Source organism: Glycine max, chromosome 7 (assembly GCF_000004515.6).
Source record: "Glycine max cultivar Williams 82 chromosome 7, Glycine_max_v4.0, whole genome shotgun sequence".
Lineage (NCBI taxonomy): Eukaryota > Viridiplantae > Streptophyta > Magnoliopsida > Fabales > Fabaceae > Glycine > Glycine max.
Window position 1 is genome coordinate 11,300,079 of NC_038243.2, and position 22,590 is coordinate 11,322,668.

The 22,590-nt window shown below is 36.0% G+C and overlaps 2 protein-coding genes across 2 annotated transcripts; both read right to left on the reverse strand.

Annotated features, from left to right (window-relative positions):
* Positions 1 to 7,288: 7,288 nt before the first annotated feature.
* On the reverse strand, positions 7,289 to 9,211 carry LOC102663276 (uncharacterized). The gene has a single exon (XM_006584169.1). It carries the CDS (start codon positions 9,209 to 9,211, stop codon positions 7,289 to 7,291), a length of 1,923 nt encoding a protein of 640 aa, XP_006584232.1.
* Positions 9,212 to 10,741: 1,530 nt separating this feature from the next.
* Positions 10,742 to 15,207, reverse strand: LOC100306138 (UPF0481 protein At3g47200). The gene is made up of 3 exons (XM_003530108.5): positions 15,077 to 15,207; positions 12,299 to 13,184; positions 10,742 to 11,484 (listed from the first exon to the last, which is right to left on the reverse strand). The coding sequence occupies exons 2-3, from the start codon at positions 13,153 to 13,155 to the stop codon at positions 10,824 to 10,826; spliced, it is 1,518 nt and encodes a 505-aa protein (XP_003530156.1). The 5' UTR covers positions 13,156 to 13,184; positions 15,077 to 15,207; the 3' UTR covers positions 10,742 to 10,823.
* Between the last annotated feature and the right edge of the window lie 7,383 nt (positions 15,208 to 22,590).

The window sequence follows — 22,590 nt, forward strand, 5'->3', positions numbered from 1 at the left end:
AAACCATTAGAAGAGTTATAACTTTTTGAAAAACTTGAAAACCATTGGAAGAGTTACATCTTTTGATTTTTATTCAAAACTTATCACCGGTAATCAATTACCAAATCATTGTAATCGATTACACAAAGCATTTTTGTGAAAGGATGTGACTCTTCACAATTGAATTTGAATTTCAACATTCAAACACACTAGTAATCGATTACCAAAATCTTGTAATTGATTACACCATTTTGAAATTAATTGGAACGTTGTAAATTCAGTTTGAAAGCTTTTGAAAACAAATTTTGCTACTGGTAATCGATTATAGTAAACTGGTAATCGATTACCAGAGAGTAAAAAATCTTTGGTAAAGGCTTTTGCGAAAACTTCATGTGCTACTCATTGCTTTGAAAAACTTTTTAGTACTTATCTTGATTGAGTCTTTTCTTGATTCTTGATCTTGATTATTCTTGATTCTTGATTCTTGAAATCAAATTTCTCTTGATTCTTGAATTGTTCTTGACTCAATCTTGAAATCATTCTCTTGGGCTTTTTGTCATCATCTTTGTTATAATCAAAACACCTTGAATCAATCTTGATTCATCATCATGAATCAATCTTGATTCATGACTCAATCTTGATTCAATCATGAAGCTTGCTTCTACAGTTTTGATGACACTATCACACACATTTTTCTCGACATGCATAACATCCATACAATGTCTAACATTGAGATCGGACCAGTATGGAAGATCAAACAATATTGACCTCTTCTTCCATATGCAAGTTTTATTTTTTTTCCTTCTTTGGGGTCTTTCAAAATATAGTATTGATATCCTCAATCCGCTCAAGAACCCATTGACCAGTTACTGGTATCAGTGCAATTTTATGCTCTCGACTTCCATTAAAAAGTTTTTTCAATCGATGGTAAGGATGAAAAGGTTTCAGAAAACATTAATGTCGAGTGCATACTATTTTCTTCCATGTTTCAGTTGTACATAACTTACGTCTTCTTCACAGATAGAGCATGCACGATGCCCCTTAACACTGTATCCACTCAAATTCCCATATGTTGGAAAGTAATTAATGGTACAAAATAGAATTACAGACAACTTGAATGTCTCATTTTGATACCCATCATACACGGCAACCCCCTTGTCCTACAAATTTGTCAAGTCTCCAATCAATGGATTGAGATAAACATCAATATCATTTCTTAGTTGTCCTGGGCCAAATATTATCATAGACAACATCATGTACTTTTGCTTCATGCATAACCAAGGAGGCAAGTTGTAACTTACTAGCAAAACAAACCACAAATTGTGCTGATTTCTTAAACTGCCAAAGGGATTCATTCTGTCAATGGCAAGACCAAGCCTAAGATTTGTTGCCTCTTTTCCAAAATCTAAATACAGATGATTAATATTTTTCCACTGAGAGGAATAAGCCGAATGGTGGAGCATTCCTTCACAATTTCTCTCATCTGCATGCCATGTAAGGTCTTTTGCATCATCTACATTAGAGAGCAGATGCTTAAACCTTGGAATGATTGGAAGATACCAAAACACCTTCATTGGGGAGCCTTTATTTGTGTTTTCATCACTGCTACACTCGTCACCATCCTTCACTTTGTACCATGATTACCCACACTTGGGGCTTTTATGCATTTCTTCATACTCATGTCTGTACAATATGCAATCATTAGGGCATACATGCATTTTCTGATACTCCATAGCCATCAGACACAATATCTTTTTCGCCTGATAGTAACTTTTTGGCATTGTGTTTTCCTCTGGGAGCATATCTTGTACTACCTAAAGTAGTGAAGTGAAGCTTTTGTCACTCCACCCATATCTAGCTTTCACATTAACCAGACTTAAACCACTGACAACAACATCAATGACTTCTTGCACCCCGAATACAAATGCTTCTTGGAATTATTTTTCAATGTATCATACGTGGGGGCATGTGCTTGTAGAAAAGACTCTTGTCCTAGATCACAAATGATTTCCTCTAGGTGATCTCCCATTTCTACATCAATCGGTTCAGATTGGGACCCCTCTGCATGTCTGTAAATTCACCATGCCATATCCATGTCATATAATTCTTCTTAATCCCATCACACAAAAGATGTTCCTGTATGTCATCGAGTACTTGTCGTCTCCCATTCAAACAGTTTATACAAGGACAAAAATATTTTTCATATTCATCCAGTCAACTTCTTTCGGAGGCAAATTGCAAGAACTGTTCAACACCTTCCTTATATGTAGGGCTCATGCAACTTTCATTCATCCAGCTTTGATCCATCTAATTTAGTAACTTTGTGATATACTCACAAAGCTAGTGATTCCATGCATGAAAACCTCACTTTTTTCCATTAAAGGTGTGGTCTTATCCTATTCGGGAAGACATTTATTTATAGTAGACTTATACGTAAAGATTAACTTTATTTTCTTAGATTTGACGAAATTTCAGCAATATTTCGCGTTGATCTTCAAGTACACAACATGAAAGCGGTGACATAAATTCCACCACAATCAAGTATGCACCCAGAGAACAAAGTGAAATGCACTAATCAAAATTTCATCAAATTTAAGAAAAGAAAGCTAATCTTTACGTATGAATCTATTATAAATAGATGATTCTTCTCAAAATGTTCAAATAGACAATTCAAGATTCAAAACAATGATTAATGCAAACTGTCTACAAGAATCATTGTATTGAATCTCAAATGAGAATCTAAGGTTCAATCGTGATGAACACAACTTGTATATAAAATAATAGTCATTATTCACAGTCAACAACTTATAAGAGCATTGGTAACAAAAAAAGAGCATCAAAAGTTTATGAAAAACATTCGTACATGTGATGATGTTCACTATCACGTCCAACAAGAAATGTCATGATCACGATGCAAACAAGAAAACAAAAAGTGCCTACAAGTAAAAGATTTGAATGCTAAGTGTCAAATATGAGAAACTTGGAAATATAAAGTAAGACTTTACATGAAATGAAAATGACACTTGAGAATGATAGAACTATATTTATAATGAATAATGTATTTCATACAATATATTAATTAAGATTCATCTAACTATATTATCAGTCAAGAAAATGTTTTATAAATAACATACAAGGATAACCTTGTATTAGCTCTCAACCATTAATTAACCAATCAAAAATGGAGGAAAAAACTAACCTTCAAAGGCTCCATCAATTAACCAATCAAAAAAGGAGAAAAAAAATAGTTGTTCAACTTAATTAGCTGTCAACCATGATGAAGCTTTACGTTACTTTTTTTTGAAAAGAAATCAACTTCATACAACAAGAACGTGATGCAAATATGTCACTTTTTTTTTTCTAATCTCCCAATTCAGTGTTCTGTAAAATTAATCCAATGTAAAAATCACATTCACAAATTTATTCTATTTTTCAAGTGTCCCAAGAAAGTGGAGATAAAAAGAATAATGTATTACGCTTATATAAAACTATTAGAATCTTACAGTTTTTGGACCAATAATTTATGAAGCTATTAGAATCTCATGTAATCAAATAAATATTCTACAGATATTTCTTGAGAGTCTTAAGTATTACAAGCTATGTCAGTATGTATTATGTTAATTTATGAAGCTATTAGAATCTTACAGTTTTTGGACCAATAATTTATGAAGCTATTAGAATTTCATGTAATCAAATAAATATTCTACAGATATTTCTTGAGTCTTAAGTATTACAAGCTATGTCAGTATGTTTCAACATGCCATTCATAAGCATGTAGCTGCAAAATTAGGATTAATGCAAATTATTCATAAAACAATAGACAAGGAAGGTGACGGAAGTAGTCAGAAGCTCATCAATGATGGATTTATGTATATGTCAGCAAAAACAGCAAAAATTAATTACAACAATATTTTAGATTGTACGAGTATAAGACATCATTTGGCCTCTCAAGTTCCAGCCCACAAAGGTGTTAGTTATGATGAGGATCATAGAAAAACAAATAATAATAATAATAATAATACAAAAGGGGTCAAAAGCCACCACACATTTTATATTTTTCTAGTAACTAAAATTTTCAGTTTTTACACGTGACTTAGGAAATCAACAACTTGACAAGGGCATTCAAGGAAATCACAGTTACTACTATACTTTCTAAATTGACAATCATTGCTGACATAGAAAAGTCAAATTGAATTTAGTCAATTTCACTAATAAAAAAGCCCTTTTGGACTCAATGTTGTAATATAACATATTCTACTACCATCTCAGTCGTCAGACGACACGACTAGAAGAACACGTTGGAAGCCAATATGGTAATCTGTTGTAACTTGTAAGGGGCAAACTCACTCTTCCTAAAGAAATTGGAGATTCGGGTAAGAGTTTAATAGCTCTACAAAAACCCAAAACTAAGGGTAGCAAGCAACTGGAAGACCAAACCTCCCATTACCTATCTATCATATTATTTTTCAGCTTTTTTTACCTACATTATAATCTAATAATAGAGAAAATTGCTTGAAATAGAATGCAATATGTAGGTAAAATAATAGTGGACAGGAGTTGAATTAATGCATAGAGTGCATGAGTATGGTGAAACAAGAACTTTGATAAGAAATAGTTAGTTATTGGTAAGGTGAATAGAGCAAAGCACAACCTGAAATAGACGTGAATCTAAATTCAGCAAGTTCATATCATTATGATTCTACTCTTTGCCATTATACAATCAATGCAGATTCTCACTATCTAACAGGAGGACTCCTACTACTACCAAGCTGCCTTCGAAGTACTAGGCTTGTACATACTCCTTCAGGTAATTTGGTCTTCTGCTAATCCTCCTTGGTCTGCTATTGCTGCTATCAGTATTGCTATCAATACACCCATCCCCGAAAGCAACCTTGTCCTCAAGGTTGTGAGCTTGACAGAGCTCTTCCCAGCGTTCCCAGGTGGACTCCTCGGGAGCCATGCCGTCCCACTGGACAAGCACTAAAGTCACTGGGGGGTCAACTGAATGATCCAATTTCCAATCAAGGATGTGTAAGGGCGCCGGGAGAGGGTGGTGATCCAGAGACGCAGAGGGGAGGGTCGCCGGAGTCGCCGGCAATGGACCTTTGTGGGGTTTCAAGAGAGATATATGGAAAACGGGGTGGATTCGAGAGGATGCCGGCAACAACAATCTGTAGGCCACGGCGCCAATGCGTTCCACGACCTCGAAGGGCCCATAAAAACGTTTGGCCAGCTTATGGTAGGATGGAGCCACCGAGACCTGATGGTAGGGACGAAGTCGAACGTATACCCAATCTCCGACCGCGACTGAGAAATCGCGGCGATGCTTGTCAGCGGACGCCTTCATTGATTCCTGGACCTTGCGGAGACGCTGTTGAAGCTGGGCATGCATGTCCTGCCGAGAAGTCAACAGTTGGTCAACGACTTCAATGGTGGACGAACCCTGCAAATACTGGACCACCGTCGGTGGGGGTCGTCCATAGACCACTTCGAAGGGTGAAAGGCCGGTCCCGAAATGAATGGTGGTGTTATAAGACCATTCGGCCAGGGATAAGAATCGAAACCACCGTGAAGGTTGGTGATGGACGAAGGCGCGTAAGTACTGTTCGAGCGTCTGATTGAGCACCTCTGTCTGCCCGTCGGTTTGCGGGTGGTATGCGGTGCTCATTCTGAGCTTGGTGCCACTAAGTTTGAATAGGTCACGCCAGAAATGGCTGATAAAAATGGGATCTCGGTCTGAAACTAGGCTACGGGGAAACCCGCGCAACTTGCAAGCGGTGTCGAGAAACAACACGGCCACCTTATAGGCAGAATGGTGTGTGGGGAGAGCAGCGAAATGCGCAGCCTTAGAGAAACGATCGACAACGACCATGATGACCGTGAACCCCTGCAAGGGAGGAAGGCCCGTGATAAAATCTAAAGCTTGATCTTCCCAAACGGAGGTCGGAATGGGTAAAGGTTGGAGCAACCCAGCGGGCTTACAGGTCTCGTATTTCATTTGCTGACAGACGGAGCATTGGGCCACGAATTGACGGACATCAGCCCTGATAATGGGCCAATCAAAATTTTGTTGAAGACGGTGGAGCGTTTTGGCCGTGCCGAAATGGCCCCCGATTGGAGAGGCGTGGAACTCTTCCAATAGCGACTGTGTAATAGCGCAAGGGAAGGGAATCCAAATACGCTTCTTACGGAGAATAAGATCGTGGTGGAGGGAGAACTCCGGGTGGTTTGCCGGCGTAGATTGGATGTCTTGCAAAAGGGTGACATACCGGGGGTCCTGGAGTAAGGTCTGCCGTAATTCGGAAAGAAAAAGGGAATGTGGCATCGTCAAAGCCAAACACGTGGCCTCCGGTGGTGTGATGCGAGACAAGGCGTCAGCCACCACGTTAGCAGCCCCTGGTTTGTACCTGATGGTATAATCATACCCCAGCAGCTTCGATAAGTAGAGCTGTTGCTCCAGGGTCTAAATGACCTGCGTCATTAAGTCTTTTAAACTGCGGTGGTCGGTGAGAATGGTGAATGTGGCGCCGAGGAGGTAATGTCTCCATTTCCGAACCGAAGAAGTAATTGTGTGAAGCTCGCGTATATAAGCAGAAGCCTTCTGCAACCTTGGGCACAGGACCTTACTATAGAATGCAATTGGGTGGTCCTCTTGGAGCAGCATCGCACCCATTGCCGTAGCCGAGGTGTCGGTTTCGATGGTGAATGGGAGTGAGAAGTTGGGATTGGCAAGAACGGGGGCACTAATCATGGCCTGTTGAAGGGGCGTGAAGGCCGTATGGGCCTCCGGGGACCAACTGAACTTGTCCTTGCGTAAGAGAGAGGTAAGGGGAAATGCAATGGCCGCATAACCCTTAATAAACTTCCGATAGAAGCCTGCTAACCCCAAAAACCCACGGAGAGCCGTCGGAGAAACCGGAATGGGCCATGCAAGCATAACAAAGATCTTCTCTGGATCTGGGGCAATGCCTTGAGCCGAGATAATGTGCCCGAGGTAGTTAAGTTGTGATTGTGCGAAAAGACATTTGGAGTGCCGGAGAAGGAACTGTTTGTCCGATAACGTGGCCAAAATGGATTCCAGGTGAGAGACGTGTGTGTCGAGATTGGAGCTATAAACAAGTATGTCATTGAAGAACACTGCGACATATTTTCGCAGAAAAGGCCTGAGTGTGTCATTCATGGCCGATTGGAATGTCGACGACACGTTACTGAGTCCAAACGGCATGACTCGGAACTCATAATGGCCCAGATGAGTTCAAAAAGCCGTTTTATGAATATCTTCGTCGGCCATGCGGATTTGATGAAATCTCTAACGCAAATCGAGCTTGGAGAAGCACGACGCCTGCCCCAGATCGTCCAAAAGTTCATCGATTGTCGGCATGGGGAAACGGTCCTTGACCGTGACAGCATTCAAGGCGCGATAGTCCACACAACACCTCCATGAGCCATCTTTGTTCTTGACGAGAAGAATTGGGGAGGAAAATGGGCTGTGGCTGGGTTGTATGAGATTTGCCTCGAGCATGGCCGAAATTTGCCTTTCAATCTCTGTTTTCTGGTAATGGGGATACCTATAGGGCCTAACGTTGATGGGGGAAGCTTGGGGAAAGAGATGAATGTGGTGTTGAATGTTTCGGGGTGGAGGGAGTTGAGTGGGTTCCGCGAAGATGTGGGAGTAACGGTTAAGCACCGAGGTGATCACGGGTGATATGGGAGCAGGGGACGAAGAAGAAGGTGGTGAAGACTGAAGTGATGTGGTGGTGAGAAGGAAGAGGGCTGAGATACCCTGGGTCTGGGTGAGTCTTTTTAATTGATGGGCTGAAGCTGATGAAGGTGTGGGGGGTGCATCAGCATTAAGAGTGATAGGTTGGCCCAAGTGGGAGAAAGTCATGGTTAACGTCTGGTAATTCGTGGTTATTGGGCCGAGAAGTTTTAGCCACTGTACGCCCAATACCAGGTCCGCCCCGCAAAGAGGTAAATGGTGCAAGTCGAGAGTGAATTCGTGCCCCTGAATCCAAACCGGAACTTGCCGCGACAAGGTATCGCAATCCAGGGTGTGGCCGTTGCCCACCATGACCTGCAACACTGGTGTCGGGGTTGACGGCAGTTCCAGAAACTTGGCAACTCTGGATTGGATGAAGTTGTGTGTACTTCCCCCATCCACGAGTATGACCACTTGGTGGCATTTCAGGGAACCCAGAACACGAAAGGTTTGCGGTGTTGGGGTGCCCTCCATCGCGTTGAGGCTGATGTGTGGGGTGAGGGTGTGGTCCATTTCGATATCGGAAGGGACTGCGGGTGATATCGAGCATGGGGAAGGTTCTGGATCCTCATCGGCAATGAGAATGTGGAGACGTGATTTGCATCTATGGCCGTGTGCCCACTTCTCGTCGCACTGGTAACAAAGCCCCTGCTCGCGGCGGGTTGCCATCTCCTCCGGCGTGAGGCGTTTAATGGGAACCTTGGAGGTTGTAGGTGGTGTTCTGTTCGAAGGAAGCGAATTAGGGTTGTAAGGGGGCGCGCGCGGGCCACGGCGGCGATCGAGAAGCTTATCTTCCTGTAAACGTGCTAATTCCGTGGCTTGAGGGAGAGAAAGGGGGCGAAGGGCTTGCACTTCGCGGCAAAGCTCTGGTGTTAAACCGGAGATGAAGCAACTCAGTAGGTAGGAGGGAGGAAGACCGATGGTCCTATTCGCGAGGTGCTCGAAATCGATGAGATATTCACTCACTGTGCCCGTTTGTTGGAGCTTGAGCAGAGCCCCTTGTGGATCGTCATAGTATGACGGCACAAATCGCGATTCGAGGGCCTGCAACATCGCCGGGCACGAGGGAAAGAAACCATTGCGTGCCATCCATTGGTACCAGGACAGCGCCGGCCCGTCCATATAGAAGGCCGCCACCGTGAGGCGCTCCTGATCCGAAATCCCCTGGTAATCGAAAAACTGAGAAATTTTGAAAATCCAACCCAGTGCGTCGTGACCGTCAAACCGCGGCACGTCCAGCTTCATGTGATGGCGGTGAATGATCGTATGCGGAGGAGGTGCGGGGGAAGACGCTGGATAATGTTGGGGAATAGCCATGGCGGTGAATCGTTCGGCGAGCGAGTCAAACTTGGCCACAAGTAAGGAATGGATTGATTCCACCTTGTTATCAAGGTTGGCTTGGCCTGCATTGAGGGTTCTAATGGCCTCCTCAAGCTTTTCTGTGGTTACCTGACGGGTATGATGCTCAGGCATAGTGAGGTGGTTACGGTGGTGGGTGAGGTAGTTACGGTGGGTGGTTAGGTAGTTACGGCGGTTGGTTAGTGAGGAGGGAGGTCAGACCAATTGATAGAGGACTGAGTATCGAGGGAGCTAAAATAAGGAATCTAAATTCAGCAAGTTCATATCATTTTATTAATTGTCTGCAGTATTTATACAATTGAATCTTTAAGCTGATTCTACTCTTTGTCATTATACAATCAATGCAGATTCTCATTATCTAACAGGAGGACTCCTACTACTACCAAGCTGCCTTCGAAGTACTAGGCTTGTACATACTCCTTCAAGTAATTTGGTCTTCTGCTAATCCTCCTTGGTCTGCTATTGCTGCTATCAGTATTGCTATCAAGGGATTACTCTCAAGAAATATTCTACAAAAATGTATTCAAGAGCTTAATAAGTCACAAGTGAATAACAAAGGAACACAACAATCACTGCATCCCAACGCGTTATGATCTAAGTAAAAGAAGAATAAACATTTGATGGCTGATGGAAGACAACGTGACGGTGTTGCAGTAATAGTGTCCCAATGATGTAGTCATGTTGGTGAGCAATGATAACCACAATGAGTGACGGCGATGAGACTGACAGTTAGGACCATCATGAGTGAGAGTGGTGAGGCTGACGAACATCGCGAGTGAAGGGTTTCGGGATTAAAGGGTTTCGGGTTTCGGGGTTGAAGGGTTTCGGGTTGAAGGGTTGTTATTTAACTTAAAACACAACATCAATTTTTTTGAAAATCCGATGTTAACATTAGTTTGTTAACAATGTTAACATCAATTTTTTTTAAAAATGTTAACATGAGTTCATTAACATCGGTTTTTGGCAAATCAATGTTAATGAACTCTTGTTAACATTGAGTTTTTGAAAAATCGATGTTAACAAACTTATTTTATTTACGAGTATGTCACCATATTTTCATCAACATTGATTTTATAAAAAATCAATGTTAACATAATAATGTTAAAATCATTCTTTCTAGTAGTGACTATTCATATATTACACCATGCAATTGCATATTCATGAAACAATCCATCCATATATATATATATATCATTAATATGATGAAATATTAAAGCCATATATAATAAGAAAGACGAAATTAAGATATAATTTGATTTAAGTGATGTTTGTGTTGTTTATTATTATTATCATATTAGAATTGGCGTTTCACTTCAACAAACTATGAAAGTAAAATATCAATTCTATTTGAATAAGCCTTAAATATGTTGTTTATATCTGTAATATACTCCTTTCTTAGATTGTTACCTATGATTTTTTATTTTATTTTGCTTGACCTTTTTAAATTTTTGCATTTGATATCTATCATATCTGTTAAGTGATGATGTAACTTTCAGTTAGTCTGTTACGTCATCATCACTTATCTGATGATGTGACATTTTGTTAATTCATCTTGTCATGATTTGTTGATACTAACGAAAAATATCAAATACAAAAATCTGAAAAGGTTAATTAATAAAATATAAAAAAATTAATAAGTAACAATTTGAAAAATAGAGTATTATAGATATGAAAAACATAATTAAACATTCCAATAATAACACAAACAAAACCTAAATAACTCTATCTAAGATTTATCATATCCTAACACAGCACGCGCAGCGCGTATGAATTGGAACACAGCAAAAATGAGCACAACAATCCCCACCAAAGTGGAACTTGCTCTCCAAGGGTCTCTAAAGTACACCAACCACAACGCTGCCATGGTGCGGTTCCAGATGTTCTGGTAGTGCTTGTTGAGTTCATTTATAGTCTCGTAGTAACACGTTGTGTTTGCCACAACGTGTTTGCTTAGTCCATTAACGAGAACCGCCACTTCCTTATCACTCCCAAGTTCATGCACAATCACTTCCTTCTCAACCAGCAACTCCACATCAAGCTGAGTGTGTATAAGAGAGTCAATCAGAGAAACATAGTTGCAAATGTAGGGCTTCTCAGGATAGTGACACTGCTCAAAGGCAATGAGGTTCCTGAACACACATTCGGTTGTGTGGTCCACCTTCAACTGGGGGATCCTAAAACGTGCCTTGAAGTGGTTCAAGTATGGCAAGCAACCAAAGCAAAGAAAGGAACTCAGAATTGGCTTCTTGTCAAAGGATATGTCTAGCAACCTTCTCTCCACATCTTTCTCAAAGCTCACTCCTGAGTCTTGCAACTTTGTTGCGGTTCTTAAAACATGAAGAGCACAACCACTGCTGCGCAGCCAATCACTAGGAAGGTAAAAGTACCTGGTGCACACCAAATGCTAGTTAAGTCCCAAAGTAGGCAAGTAAGAGAGGAGAGAGAAAAGTAAAGCTATAAGTCTATAACAATCAATATACCATGATAAAAAGAGATGACTTCAATATATTTTTAATCTTAATTTTTTTAAAATTTCGCGTTCGGTTTTTAATAAAATTTTCTTAAATTTAATTTGTTCTCTAAAAAGGTTTATTTTTTATTTAATTCCTATCGTTAGGTTGACTTTGTTAAGCAATCGTTGAAATAATATCACATTTTTTCTTTTTGATGATAAAACATTTTTTTTTCATAACTACCAGTATTTTTCCATCAGACGATGATATATCAAATTAATAGAGCCAATATAAGAGTAAGAACGAAATATAAAAGAAACTTTTTAACGACAAAAAATCAACATATTTTTTTTATAAAGAATTTGAAATTTTGTTGATACAAAAATATATGTAAGTAAAAAGAAATATTTCCTCCGTGTCCTAAAATAAGTGTTATCCTATATTGTTTTATACATATAAAAAAATAACAAATACATAAAATATAAAGATAATTTTATAAAATTAATCTTATTAAATAAATGAAATAAAATAATATTAATGCAGTATTAGATTAAAAAACTAAAATAATATTTATAAGAATATGATTGAAAAAGAGCAATTAATATATTATTGAAAAATTAAATATGATACTTATTTTAAAATATTTTTTTAAAAATACGATACTCATTTTAGAATGGAGTTAGTAACAAGATATTGATGAAGTATATGATATAGAGAGGTTACATATTCTCTCTCATTAATTAATTACCTTATCAGATCGGTGAAGTGTTTTGTACTCTTACTATACCTATCTTTGCTCTTTGACTTGTTGTAAGGTTTCTTGGAACTTAGGAGTGCCCCACTGAAGTAGTTTTTCCTAGACCGGTTCTTGTCAAGAACACGTTTGGTTTCATCAGAAGAAGACATTTGGGTGTCATAGAATGCAAAGTACTCGATGGCAAGATCAACAAACCCTGCAGAGTGTTCCTCCTTCTTGTTGTCAGCAGGGACAACATCATCATAGAGTTTCTGCAGCACAGAAAAGGGTATTTGATTCTCTATAAGGATCATGTCCCTAGTGATGTTCCTGCTGAGCCAGGACTGTGTCAAGATGAGATCATCGCTGTGTCTCACTCGAAACGATTTGGTTTGCTTGTAATCATGCTCGTGCTTGGAACTGTTTGATTTCCACTCGCAGTTCCTCAGCAAGAGCTCCATGATGAACACAGCATCCAACAACATCATGTCCACGAACTTCTCCTTCGGTATATAGGAGAATTTGTCCGCGTAGCATCGTCGAATATGGTCTTCTTTCATTTCGAGGTGGCGTTTGAAGCTCTTCATGGCTTGTTCGTTTGAGACACGCTCCCAGAAGCAGTGGAAGTACCTTTTCTTGTGCTCTTGCATTGGCTTGAGTTCTTGTTTGTTGAGGTGAATTGGGCCTATTGAGATCCACTGAGGGGTGTAGGCTTCCTCGTTCACCTTTCGGAGATTGTAAGGAACCTTGTAGATGCTGCACTCCGACAACCTTAGCTCCTCAAGGTCTGGAATGTCGATGATGTGTTTCACCATCTCATATTCGGTTTCAGATAGTGAAGCACCAGAAGTGTTGTTAGCATGTGTCATGTTGCAGCAACCCAACTTAATTCAAGTTCCTTTAATTGAACAAACAGATCAATTTAATAGATATAGCTAGAGACCAAAATCAAATTAAGCCATTATTGTGTACACTGTGATCAATGTTTTGAAAGAACGAGTTGATATAATAGGCTGAGAAATCTAAGTTTGGAACAGTTGTTTACTATGCCAATACTTGAATGAGTTTGGGCACACTAAGAGACAAAAGGAAAGAGAATTTCTCAATAATATGCGTTTTGATACAGAATTTTAATTGAGAAAAGTAATTTATCAGAGAATTTGAATTTTTATAATTTAGATTTAATTGTTTGGATGTTTTTTATAAAAAATTTAAAATTTTGGAATTTTAAAACAGAATTTTAAACAACTAAAAATTTGGAATTTCAATTTCCTTCTAAAATGTGAGAAATTGAAATTCTCTTCTTACATTCTTCTTCAAGAAACACCTCAACTCCTAAAATATCGATCGGATGTGAGCATAAAAGAATACGTATAACTAGCACATCAATCATATCTTTTCTTTTTTTTCATTCATTTTTTTCATCCTCATAATTTTTATTTTTTTTAATCCAAACACAAAATTTTGAAAATAAAAGAATTTCAATTGAAGTATTTGAAATGTCTAAAATTTAAAATTTATCAGAATTTTAAATTTCTCCATCCAAACACACTCTTAGGTTTAATTATTTATTTAATTTTTTATGCAATTTTTATATGTTTTTGTCCCTTCATCTAAAACTACTCATTTTAGTCTTGACACATACTTTTTAATCTATTTTATTTTCTATCCTTCAAAATTGTAGAAATTAAAACAGATTAAAAAGTAAGTGTAGTGACTAAATATTCAGAGGAGAATGATTAGAGATTAAAATAAATAGGTTTTATATGTAAGGATTAAAATATAATATTAACTAGATTAAATAAGTAATTAAATCATATATTACCAAAATGGTTAAATTTTTGAAGGCACATAGAATTTATCTTAAAAAAAATCTGTCCAACTATGATATTCAATTAATCACTGTTTCAATCTTCACTATGATACTCATTTCTCTTTAAGGTTTTTGGAATATCATTTATCATAATTTCAGGTATTTTTCAGCAATTTTCCACCATATTAAAAGTTGGGACTAAATCACAGTTTAAAACTAGCTTCACTATAATATTCATCAGCGTCATCTTTCTGTTTTAATATTAAAAACCATTTAATTAAGAAAGAGGTTATGGCAACACGTTCCCCACGTGAAGCCAATTTGTTAGGCTTTTTGACAATAATACTGACTTTGTTATATAATAAAACGCATGAAAATAAACTTGAGATGGAAGGCAAAAAATGTTGTAGAAATGCTTTATTACCTAAGAAGCATGTCAGTTTAATTATTCTATCTATAAAACTTTAAATAGTACACCCGAGTTTCCTCTCTCTGAAACATTTTCAGCTTTTCACACCTTCATTCTGCCTTTCTCGTTTATTTATTGCTTTTATTATATAACTGTAGTTTTAAGCAGTTAAACATATCTGAAAGGAATTTAGTTGTGCTCAGCATTAATTGAAAACAAGTATATTAGTTTCCCAAATGGCCTAGAACCGTACCACTTGAATTTTTACAAATAAAAAAAAGTTGAAAAAGGAAGCATATGCATGTTAGATGTTTTTTATTTATTTATAAAGAAAACATGCTATTAATATATAGAAAGGATCTTGACTAAGAGCACAAGGCATGTTAGAAGGCTTTAACTCCAGTTAGAATCAAATTAAAGAAAGACACGAAATTAAGAAATTATGTTGCTTAGAGAACTTTGCATATATTACATGTGCAACAAATCACCAAAGAGCAAAAAATTAGTAGACACTATGATTAAAGCAACAAAATAGATGTATAAAAAAAAAATGGATACAGTTTGGAACCTGTTCGTTGCAGAAACTGATTGGAGTTTCAGGTTTCTCTTCAATAGGTGCCACCTTTCTCCATGCATGTGCTTGGTATGTATTGGCTAGTGTGAGCATTTATATTTGCCGAAAGTATGACTGACGAAGACTTCATGCCACTTTATTTAAATTATGAAGGTCTGCCTTTGTTTGGTAGCTAACTCAAACAGTTATCTGTATTATGATTGAAGAATTTAAAGTTTAATTGGTTCACGTATATATATATATATATATATATATATATATATATATATATATATGAGTATGCCAGAAAACATAATAAAAAAAACTATTTTCTTCATTTTCATTTTTTTGTTGTTGTACCTACCAGAGTCAATGCTTGAAAAATCAAAGTAAAAAGTATTAAATAAAAATATTTTTTTTTACTTTTATATAAAATATTTAAAATAAACAAAATATTTTAAATACTTATTATGGATAAAAAAAATTTCAACCTTATCATCATCGTGATATAGCTGTTATGTTAGGATATTAATTAATTTTACTGTAGATGGCGTACATGCTGATCTATGACAGACGCGTCATTTTTTTAATTTGTATATATAAAAAAAGACGAGTCATAGTTTAATTAAAGAATATTATTAATATAAATAATTTTTTATATGCGGTATTGTGTATGTAAGATGATATATTTTTTTAAAAAAAGTAAAATTATGAAAAAAAAATTAAAATTAATTAGGTCAAACTTAAAAATTTAAAGTAATATGTGTGTGTATTTTATGTTATTGATTTTTTTTAAAAATAATTCTGTTATTTTATAGGAAAAATAAACAGAAAATACCTTTTTTTTTATAAAAGTGTATTATGATTTAATATGTAAAGTAGATTATCGTTATCATTAATTAGGTAAAATATCAATTTGATTCTTTTAACGGTTATGTGTTAAAGATATTACAAACTAATCTTTTAAAAAATAGTTATTAAATTTATAATGTTCATTACTTAATCCTATATAGAGGCGCATTAAATTTTGTTATTTTTTGTTTTTATAAGTAACTAGTGAGAAGCCCGTGTCGATACACGGGCTCATACTCTAATTTTGACGATCATTACTAAAATTTTGATTCAAAAAAACTAAAATTTTGATTCAAACTGGAAAATGGAATTTATAAAGGATGCACATACAGCGGCAAAAATGGGTAACAGACCAAATTAACCCACTAACGATCGAAAAGTAAGGTATAGAAAAAGATAAATTAATGATAAAATGAAGAAAAGTCCAACCTTTTGTCTTGTTGGACTGTGAGAACTCAGATACCATAACAAAAACACATACACAGATATTCAAACCTCATGATACATGCCAAACCAACCTCATGATACAACTGACATGATTAAGCTGCCTTGGTCCATGATAAAAATAAAAATAAAAAAACGTGGCAGTTCCAGTCAGAATGAGCAACAAACATAATGATAATTCTATTGACAACGTAAATGAAAAAACAAAGATAATTACTGAAGAAAAAACAAAGATAATGATATATACATTGAACATAATAAATTGATAGTGATTAATTGTGCAGCGGAAAATTAAAGAAATTGTTTAATACCCTAAGGTATTGGATTAACAACATTAATGAAAATATAAATAAAATAAAATTAAAACAAAAAAAGTCATGAACTTTAGGCATGGTGATTCAAACCGGGAGGTCTTCATCCCACATAACTTGTTTCCTAAATATGACCTCCCATACATGTTTGTCAAACCTAAAGAAGAACATGACTTCATCTCCTGCCATTAACTTATTTTCATAGAGGTATTGAAACCATGGATTTGCAACAGATGGCAGACCATTGTGCACGGTGATCTGCCATTGGTTTTGTGTGCCATTTGGACGCTGAACAGGAACAATTTTTTTTATCCAAACAAAAAATTTAAAGCTGCTGTTGGAAGAACCTACATTGAAACCAAAACAGTGATTATACAACCATTCAAAGTGATCAACAGTGAATGTAATTTGAAAATGTTATTTGAAGTAAGAGAAGATGGGAACCGAAAAATAAAAACATCATTGAGTGGGTAACAAACTCCTACCAAAGGGTTGGTATGTTCGATCATGTCTTGGGTGACATCAACGGTAAAGATGTGCCTTCTGGTTGTAACAACCGGTCTTTGACATGTCTGTCTAAGGATAGGTCCCATGATGTCGACTTCCAAAGAAGTATCTTTTGAGGCTGCAAAAAATCGGATAATGACACTGTCATTAATGTCGTGGGTTCTTCTAAACTCTTTGAGCCCATCAGCAAAAAAGCATCGAGTGTCATATTTGCGCACCCTAATAAAATGCTTGGTTCCATTGTAGTCAAATAAAACAGAAGTTGGGTAATATGGCCTCCATTGACTATGGTAACTCAATGGAACTTCAATGATGTTCTGCACGGAAACATGAAAACATTAGGCAATCACTATTTTTTTTTATTTGGAATAAGAGAAAAGAAAAAGTGGTTGGAATTGTTAATGTTGACCTTCTGAACACGAAATGCTACTGTAAATCGTGTTCTTGCCATCATATTTGATGGGCCCTATAGGACAACATTGAATGTAATTAATTTCAGAACAAAATAGGAAAACAACATATACGAAAGGACAAAAATCGATTCTAAAATGCAAACAACGTATAATGAAGTAATACATAAATATACATAAAGATTGATGGTTGGAATGTTAAAAGAAAGAAAAGAAGAAGTTAAACAAAAATAAGAAAGAAAAGAAGAATGATTAGAATGTTAAAGAACTTACCGCATCAGAGAAGAATGAAGATTGGGTACTCATATTGTTAAGGGTTGAGTGATGTTTTGGAGAAATGAGGGGAACTGTTGGTTATGATTTGATATGCCTGAGTTTTTGTAATTTGTATTGAATGGGCTTTAATTTGGGAACCGCTTTTAATTCGGGAGTCTTTTAGAATTCTCGTACCCATTTTTTAATTTTGAAAATCCTAATTAATAATTAGGAGGCTTTCACAATTCCCATAGTCGATTTCTTTCATAATGGTTAAAATACATTAAGATATTAAGATATTAATTAATTAAGAGGCTTTAACAATTCCCGTACTGGTTTTCCTTCATAATGGTAAAAACAATGATTAGCTTTGATAACAGTGAATATATATATTAATTGGGAGGCTTTAACAATTCTCGTACTGGTTTTGCTTCATAATGGTAAAAACTATTATTAGCTTTGATAACGGTGAAAATACTAATAAATATAAATATTAATTAATTTGGGAGGCTTTAACAATTCCCGTACTGGTTTTTCTCCATAATGGTAAAAACAATTATTAGCTTTGATAATTGTGAAAATACTAATAAATATTAATTAATTGTGAGGCTTTAACAATTCCCGTACTGGTTTTCCTTCATAATGGTGAAAATAATTATTAGCTTTGGTAATGGTGAAAATATTAATATATTAATTAATTGGGAGGCTTTAATGGTGAAAACAATTATTACCTTTCTGCCATGTGAAATATGATTAGACGTGTACAACACGAATTCCAATACGATCTATTGTGGGGATATTAAACATTTTACACGATAACTTGAAAACTAAGTCAGCATTGATATGAAGCTTTAAATTGGATGTGACTGTCCTACTTCGCAACCTGCAACCACATCAAAGTATGACCTTCCATATTCAAAAATTCAAAATTCAAATTCGTTATTAAAATAATACTTAATGACTGTTTTCGAAAATAAAACACATAAATGTTGTGACGAAATTGAATGATAATCCAAAAATTGAATGATAATACAATAAAATGAAAATGAATTTAATAGTAATTACAAATAAATTACAAATAAAAAGTATGATAGCAAAGTTGTCAGGTATAGGAGCAAAATTGAAAATCAAAATGCAAGAAATATGGGTATAAGAAATGACAAAGTAATAATAATAAAAATAACAAAGTTGTCCCTCTTAGCAACTCATTCAGAAGTGAATTATGACAGTCTCCAAATGGGGATTTCTTTGCAAGATATGAGTACAAATTAATGCACACGTGGCATTATGATGAAGAACTGACATGAACACTAAGATGGACAGCAAAATTTAAGCAAAAATATAACTGAGACTTCAAATAATAATTTAACCAAATCGATCTACAACACAGGATTAACAAAAATAATGTAAGCCTATGTGAGCGGCAAATCAGAAGACCAAAAAAAGTAAGTACATGATATACATGCTGTACCAAAAGATAAAATAAGGATAAAATATGATAAGGTCTAAGGTTGTGTGATGTATCCAGTCAAACAGATCTGCACAATCGCCAACATGGAAATGAAAATAAAGTTATGAAGGTTTGCCTGGCAAGTCGCTCAGAACGCAAACATTGCAAACATGGAGATCGAAGGTCTTTAAAAATGTAAGCTTGTGTCTTGCAATACATCAGAAAACCAAGATGGAATACAATTGAAACCGTTTGACTTGTAATACATCAAAACATGAAAAAAGGTAACAATTTACTAAAACATGAAGAAAACAATAATGTGGCCACAATATAACAATAAAATGAACAAAACATGTTGGGAAACTTGTAGAACGGACATCAACAAAGCATGGTGAAGGCCTTCTTTCTAGGACATCTTTGCAGAACAAACATGAACATTTAAGCAATTAAAAGAGAATTAAAAAACAAACCTGTAGTTAGGTTTGTGGGACAGCGTTAACAGCCTTTATTGTGCTTCACTTATCATTTTTGCCTTCTTTGTTGTTCTCGACCATCATGCAACCAAATAACAACGTGTATGTAATGAGTTGCTAAGAAGGTTGTTCATGATGCAGATGCAACATGAAAAGGTAAATTAACGAAAACTCATATACCCTAACAAAAATGCATACACTGATATACATCGGAAAACGAAATTAACCCTTCAAAACTGGAAAATGGAATTTATAAAGGATGCACATACAGCGGCAACAATGGGTGACAGACAAAATTAACCCACCAAAAATCGAAAAGCAACTCATTCAGAAGTGAATTATGACAGTCTCCAAATGGGGATTTCTTTGCAAGATATGAGTACAAATTAATGCACACGTGGCATTATGATGAAGAACTAACATGAACACTAAGATGGACAGCAAAATTTAAGCAAAAATATAACTGAGACTTCAAATAATAATTTAACCAAATCGATCTACAACACAGGATTGACAAAAATAATGTAAGCCTATGTGAGCGGCAAATTAGAAGACCAAAAAAAGTAAGTACATGATATACATGGTGTACCAAAAGATAAAATAAGGATAAAATATGCTAAGGTCTAAGGTTGTGTGATGTACCTAGTCAAACAGATCTGCACAATCGCCAACATGGAAATAAAAATAAAGTTATGAAGGTTTGCCTAGCAAGTCGCTCAGAACGCAAACATTGCAAACATGGAGATCGAAGGTCTTTAAAAATGTAAGCTTGTGTCTTGCAATACATCAGAAAACCAAGATGGAATACAATTGAAACCATTTGACTTGTAATACATCAAAACATGAAAAAAAGGTAACAATTTACTAAAACATGAAGAAAACAATAATGTGGCCACAATATAACAATAAAATGAACAAAACATGTTGGGAAACTTGCAGAACGGACATCAACAAAGCATGGTGAAGGCCTTCTTTCTAGGACATCTTTGCAGAACAAACATGAACATTTAAGCAATTAAAAGAGAATTAAAAAAAAACCCGTAGTTAGGTTTGTGGGACAGCGTTAACGGCCTCTATTGTGCTTCACTTATCGTTTTTGCCTTCTTTGTTGTTCTCAACCATCATGCAACCAAATAAAAATGTGTATGTAATGAGTTGCTAAGAAGGTTGTTGATGATGCAAATGCAACATGAAAAGGTAAATTAACGAAAACTCATATACCCTAACAAAAATGCATACACCGATATACATCGGAAAACGAAATTAACCCTTTCAAACTGGAAAATGGAATTTATAAAGAATGCACATACAGCGGCAACAATGGGTGACAGACAAAATTAACCCACCAAAAATCGAAAAGCAAGGTATAGGAAAAGATAAACTAATGATAAAATGAACAAAGGTCCAACCTTTTGTCTTGTTGGAGTACGAAAACTCAGATACCATAACAAAAACACATACACCGATATTCAAACCTCATGATACATACCAAACCAAGCTGAAAACGAATTCCAGGCTTAATAAAAGCATGAGAGCAAATCAAAACGGGAGAGAATTCATAACCCACAATCCAAAAGGCACAACGGAAATGGAAAATGGAAAACTGGAAAGGCGTGTAGCAATGGAAAACGTGAAACATCGAAAAGAGTGAAAATTAAAAAATGCGCATTGGTAACTGAAGGGGTACGCAGAAAACGATGAAAACAATTAATGACAAGTGAAAAGACATTTCTTCTTGGCTTGCAGAAAGACAAATACCATAACAAAAAATGGTTTCTTTGACACAGATCTGAACAAAGACAACATGGTTGGCTAGTAAATGATAAAAAATGAGCAACCCTTTAAGTTTTAAGTTTTGTTGTTCAGATAACAGAGAAAACCACAAAAAAGTAGTAAATGATGCAGATGCAAAATGAACAACAAACAACGTTTGTGAACAAAAAGGTCGAACCACATTGGCATTGTGAGGGCCTTGTTTGTATCATGATAGATGAAGATGATAGATGATGATATGATATATAAATATATAAACATATATAACCAAACGAAACACATGAAACCAATGGACATCATGGAAATCAAAAAGAAGTTATGTACATTTTTTTTTCTTGCAACTCATTCAGAAGAGAAACATTGCAAACCACACAAGATCAAAACACAACAAAAGCCCAAAAAAATTGACCATGACAACAATCCAAAGAGAAAGATAGAAAAGCTGGGTATACGAAAACATATCGTTCACTATCGTTCTTCAGTAATCATCTTTGTCGGCTTCTTTGTCATTCTCGACCAACATGCAACATAATACAAAACATGAAGAGGGTGTATGAAAGATAGGATTCTAAAAAAAACAAATGAGGGTGCAAAGCAGGATTGACAATGAGGTTGACTAATGTATCGAGTCAAGCAGGTAGAAAACAATGACCAACATGGAAATTAAAAAATAGATTGTTCGAGCTAAATGATACATAACAACAAACCACTGAAGAAAAATCCATTAGCTTCGTATACAAAATGATAAAGTCATTGTAGAACAAAAAAAGGTCCAAGCTTTTGTACTAATCATAAAAAATGAACAAAGGTTGAAGCTTTCTTGTTGCGATGAATCAAAAAACCACACAAAGGTAGTAAATGATGCACATGCAACATCAAAACCCAACAAAAAAAGGTCGAACCTTTTGTACTAATCATAAAAAATGAACAAAGATGGAAACTTTGTTGTTGCTATGAATCAAAAAACCACAAAAAGGTAGTAAATAATGCACATGCAACATCAAAACCCAACAAAGCCCGAGCAAAATGGTACATAACAACAAACCATCCAAGA

Bases quoted from the DNA above. Each gene is read 5' to 3' on its own strand.
- LOC102663276 (XM_006584169.1), bottom strand. From the start codon at position 9,211: ATGCCTGAGCATCATACCCGTCAGGTAACCACAGAAAAGCTTGAGGAG.
- LOC100306138 (XM_003530108.5), bottom strand. From the start codon at position 13,155: ATGACACATGCTAACAACACTTCTGGTGCTTCACTATCTGAAACCGAA. The intron at 11,485-12,298 runs GTAATTAATTAA...GGTGTGCACCAG, and splicing joins CACTTCACCGATCTGATAAG to GTACTTTTACCTTCCTAGTG.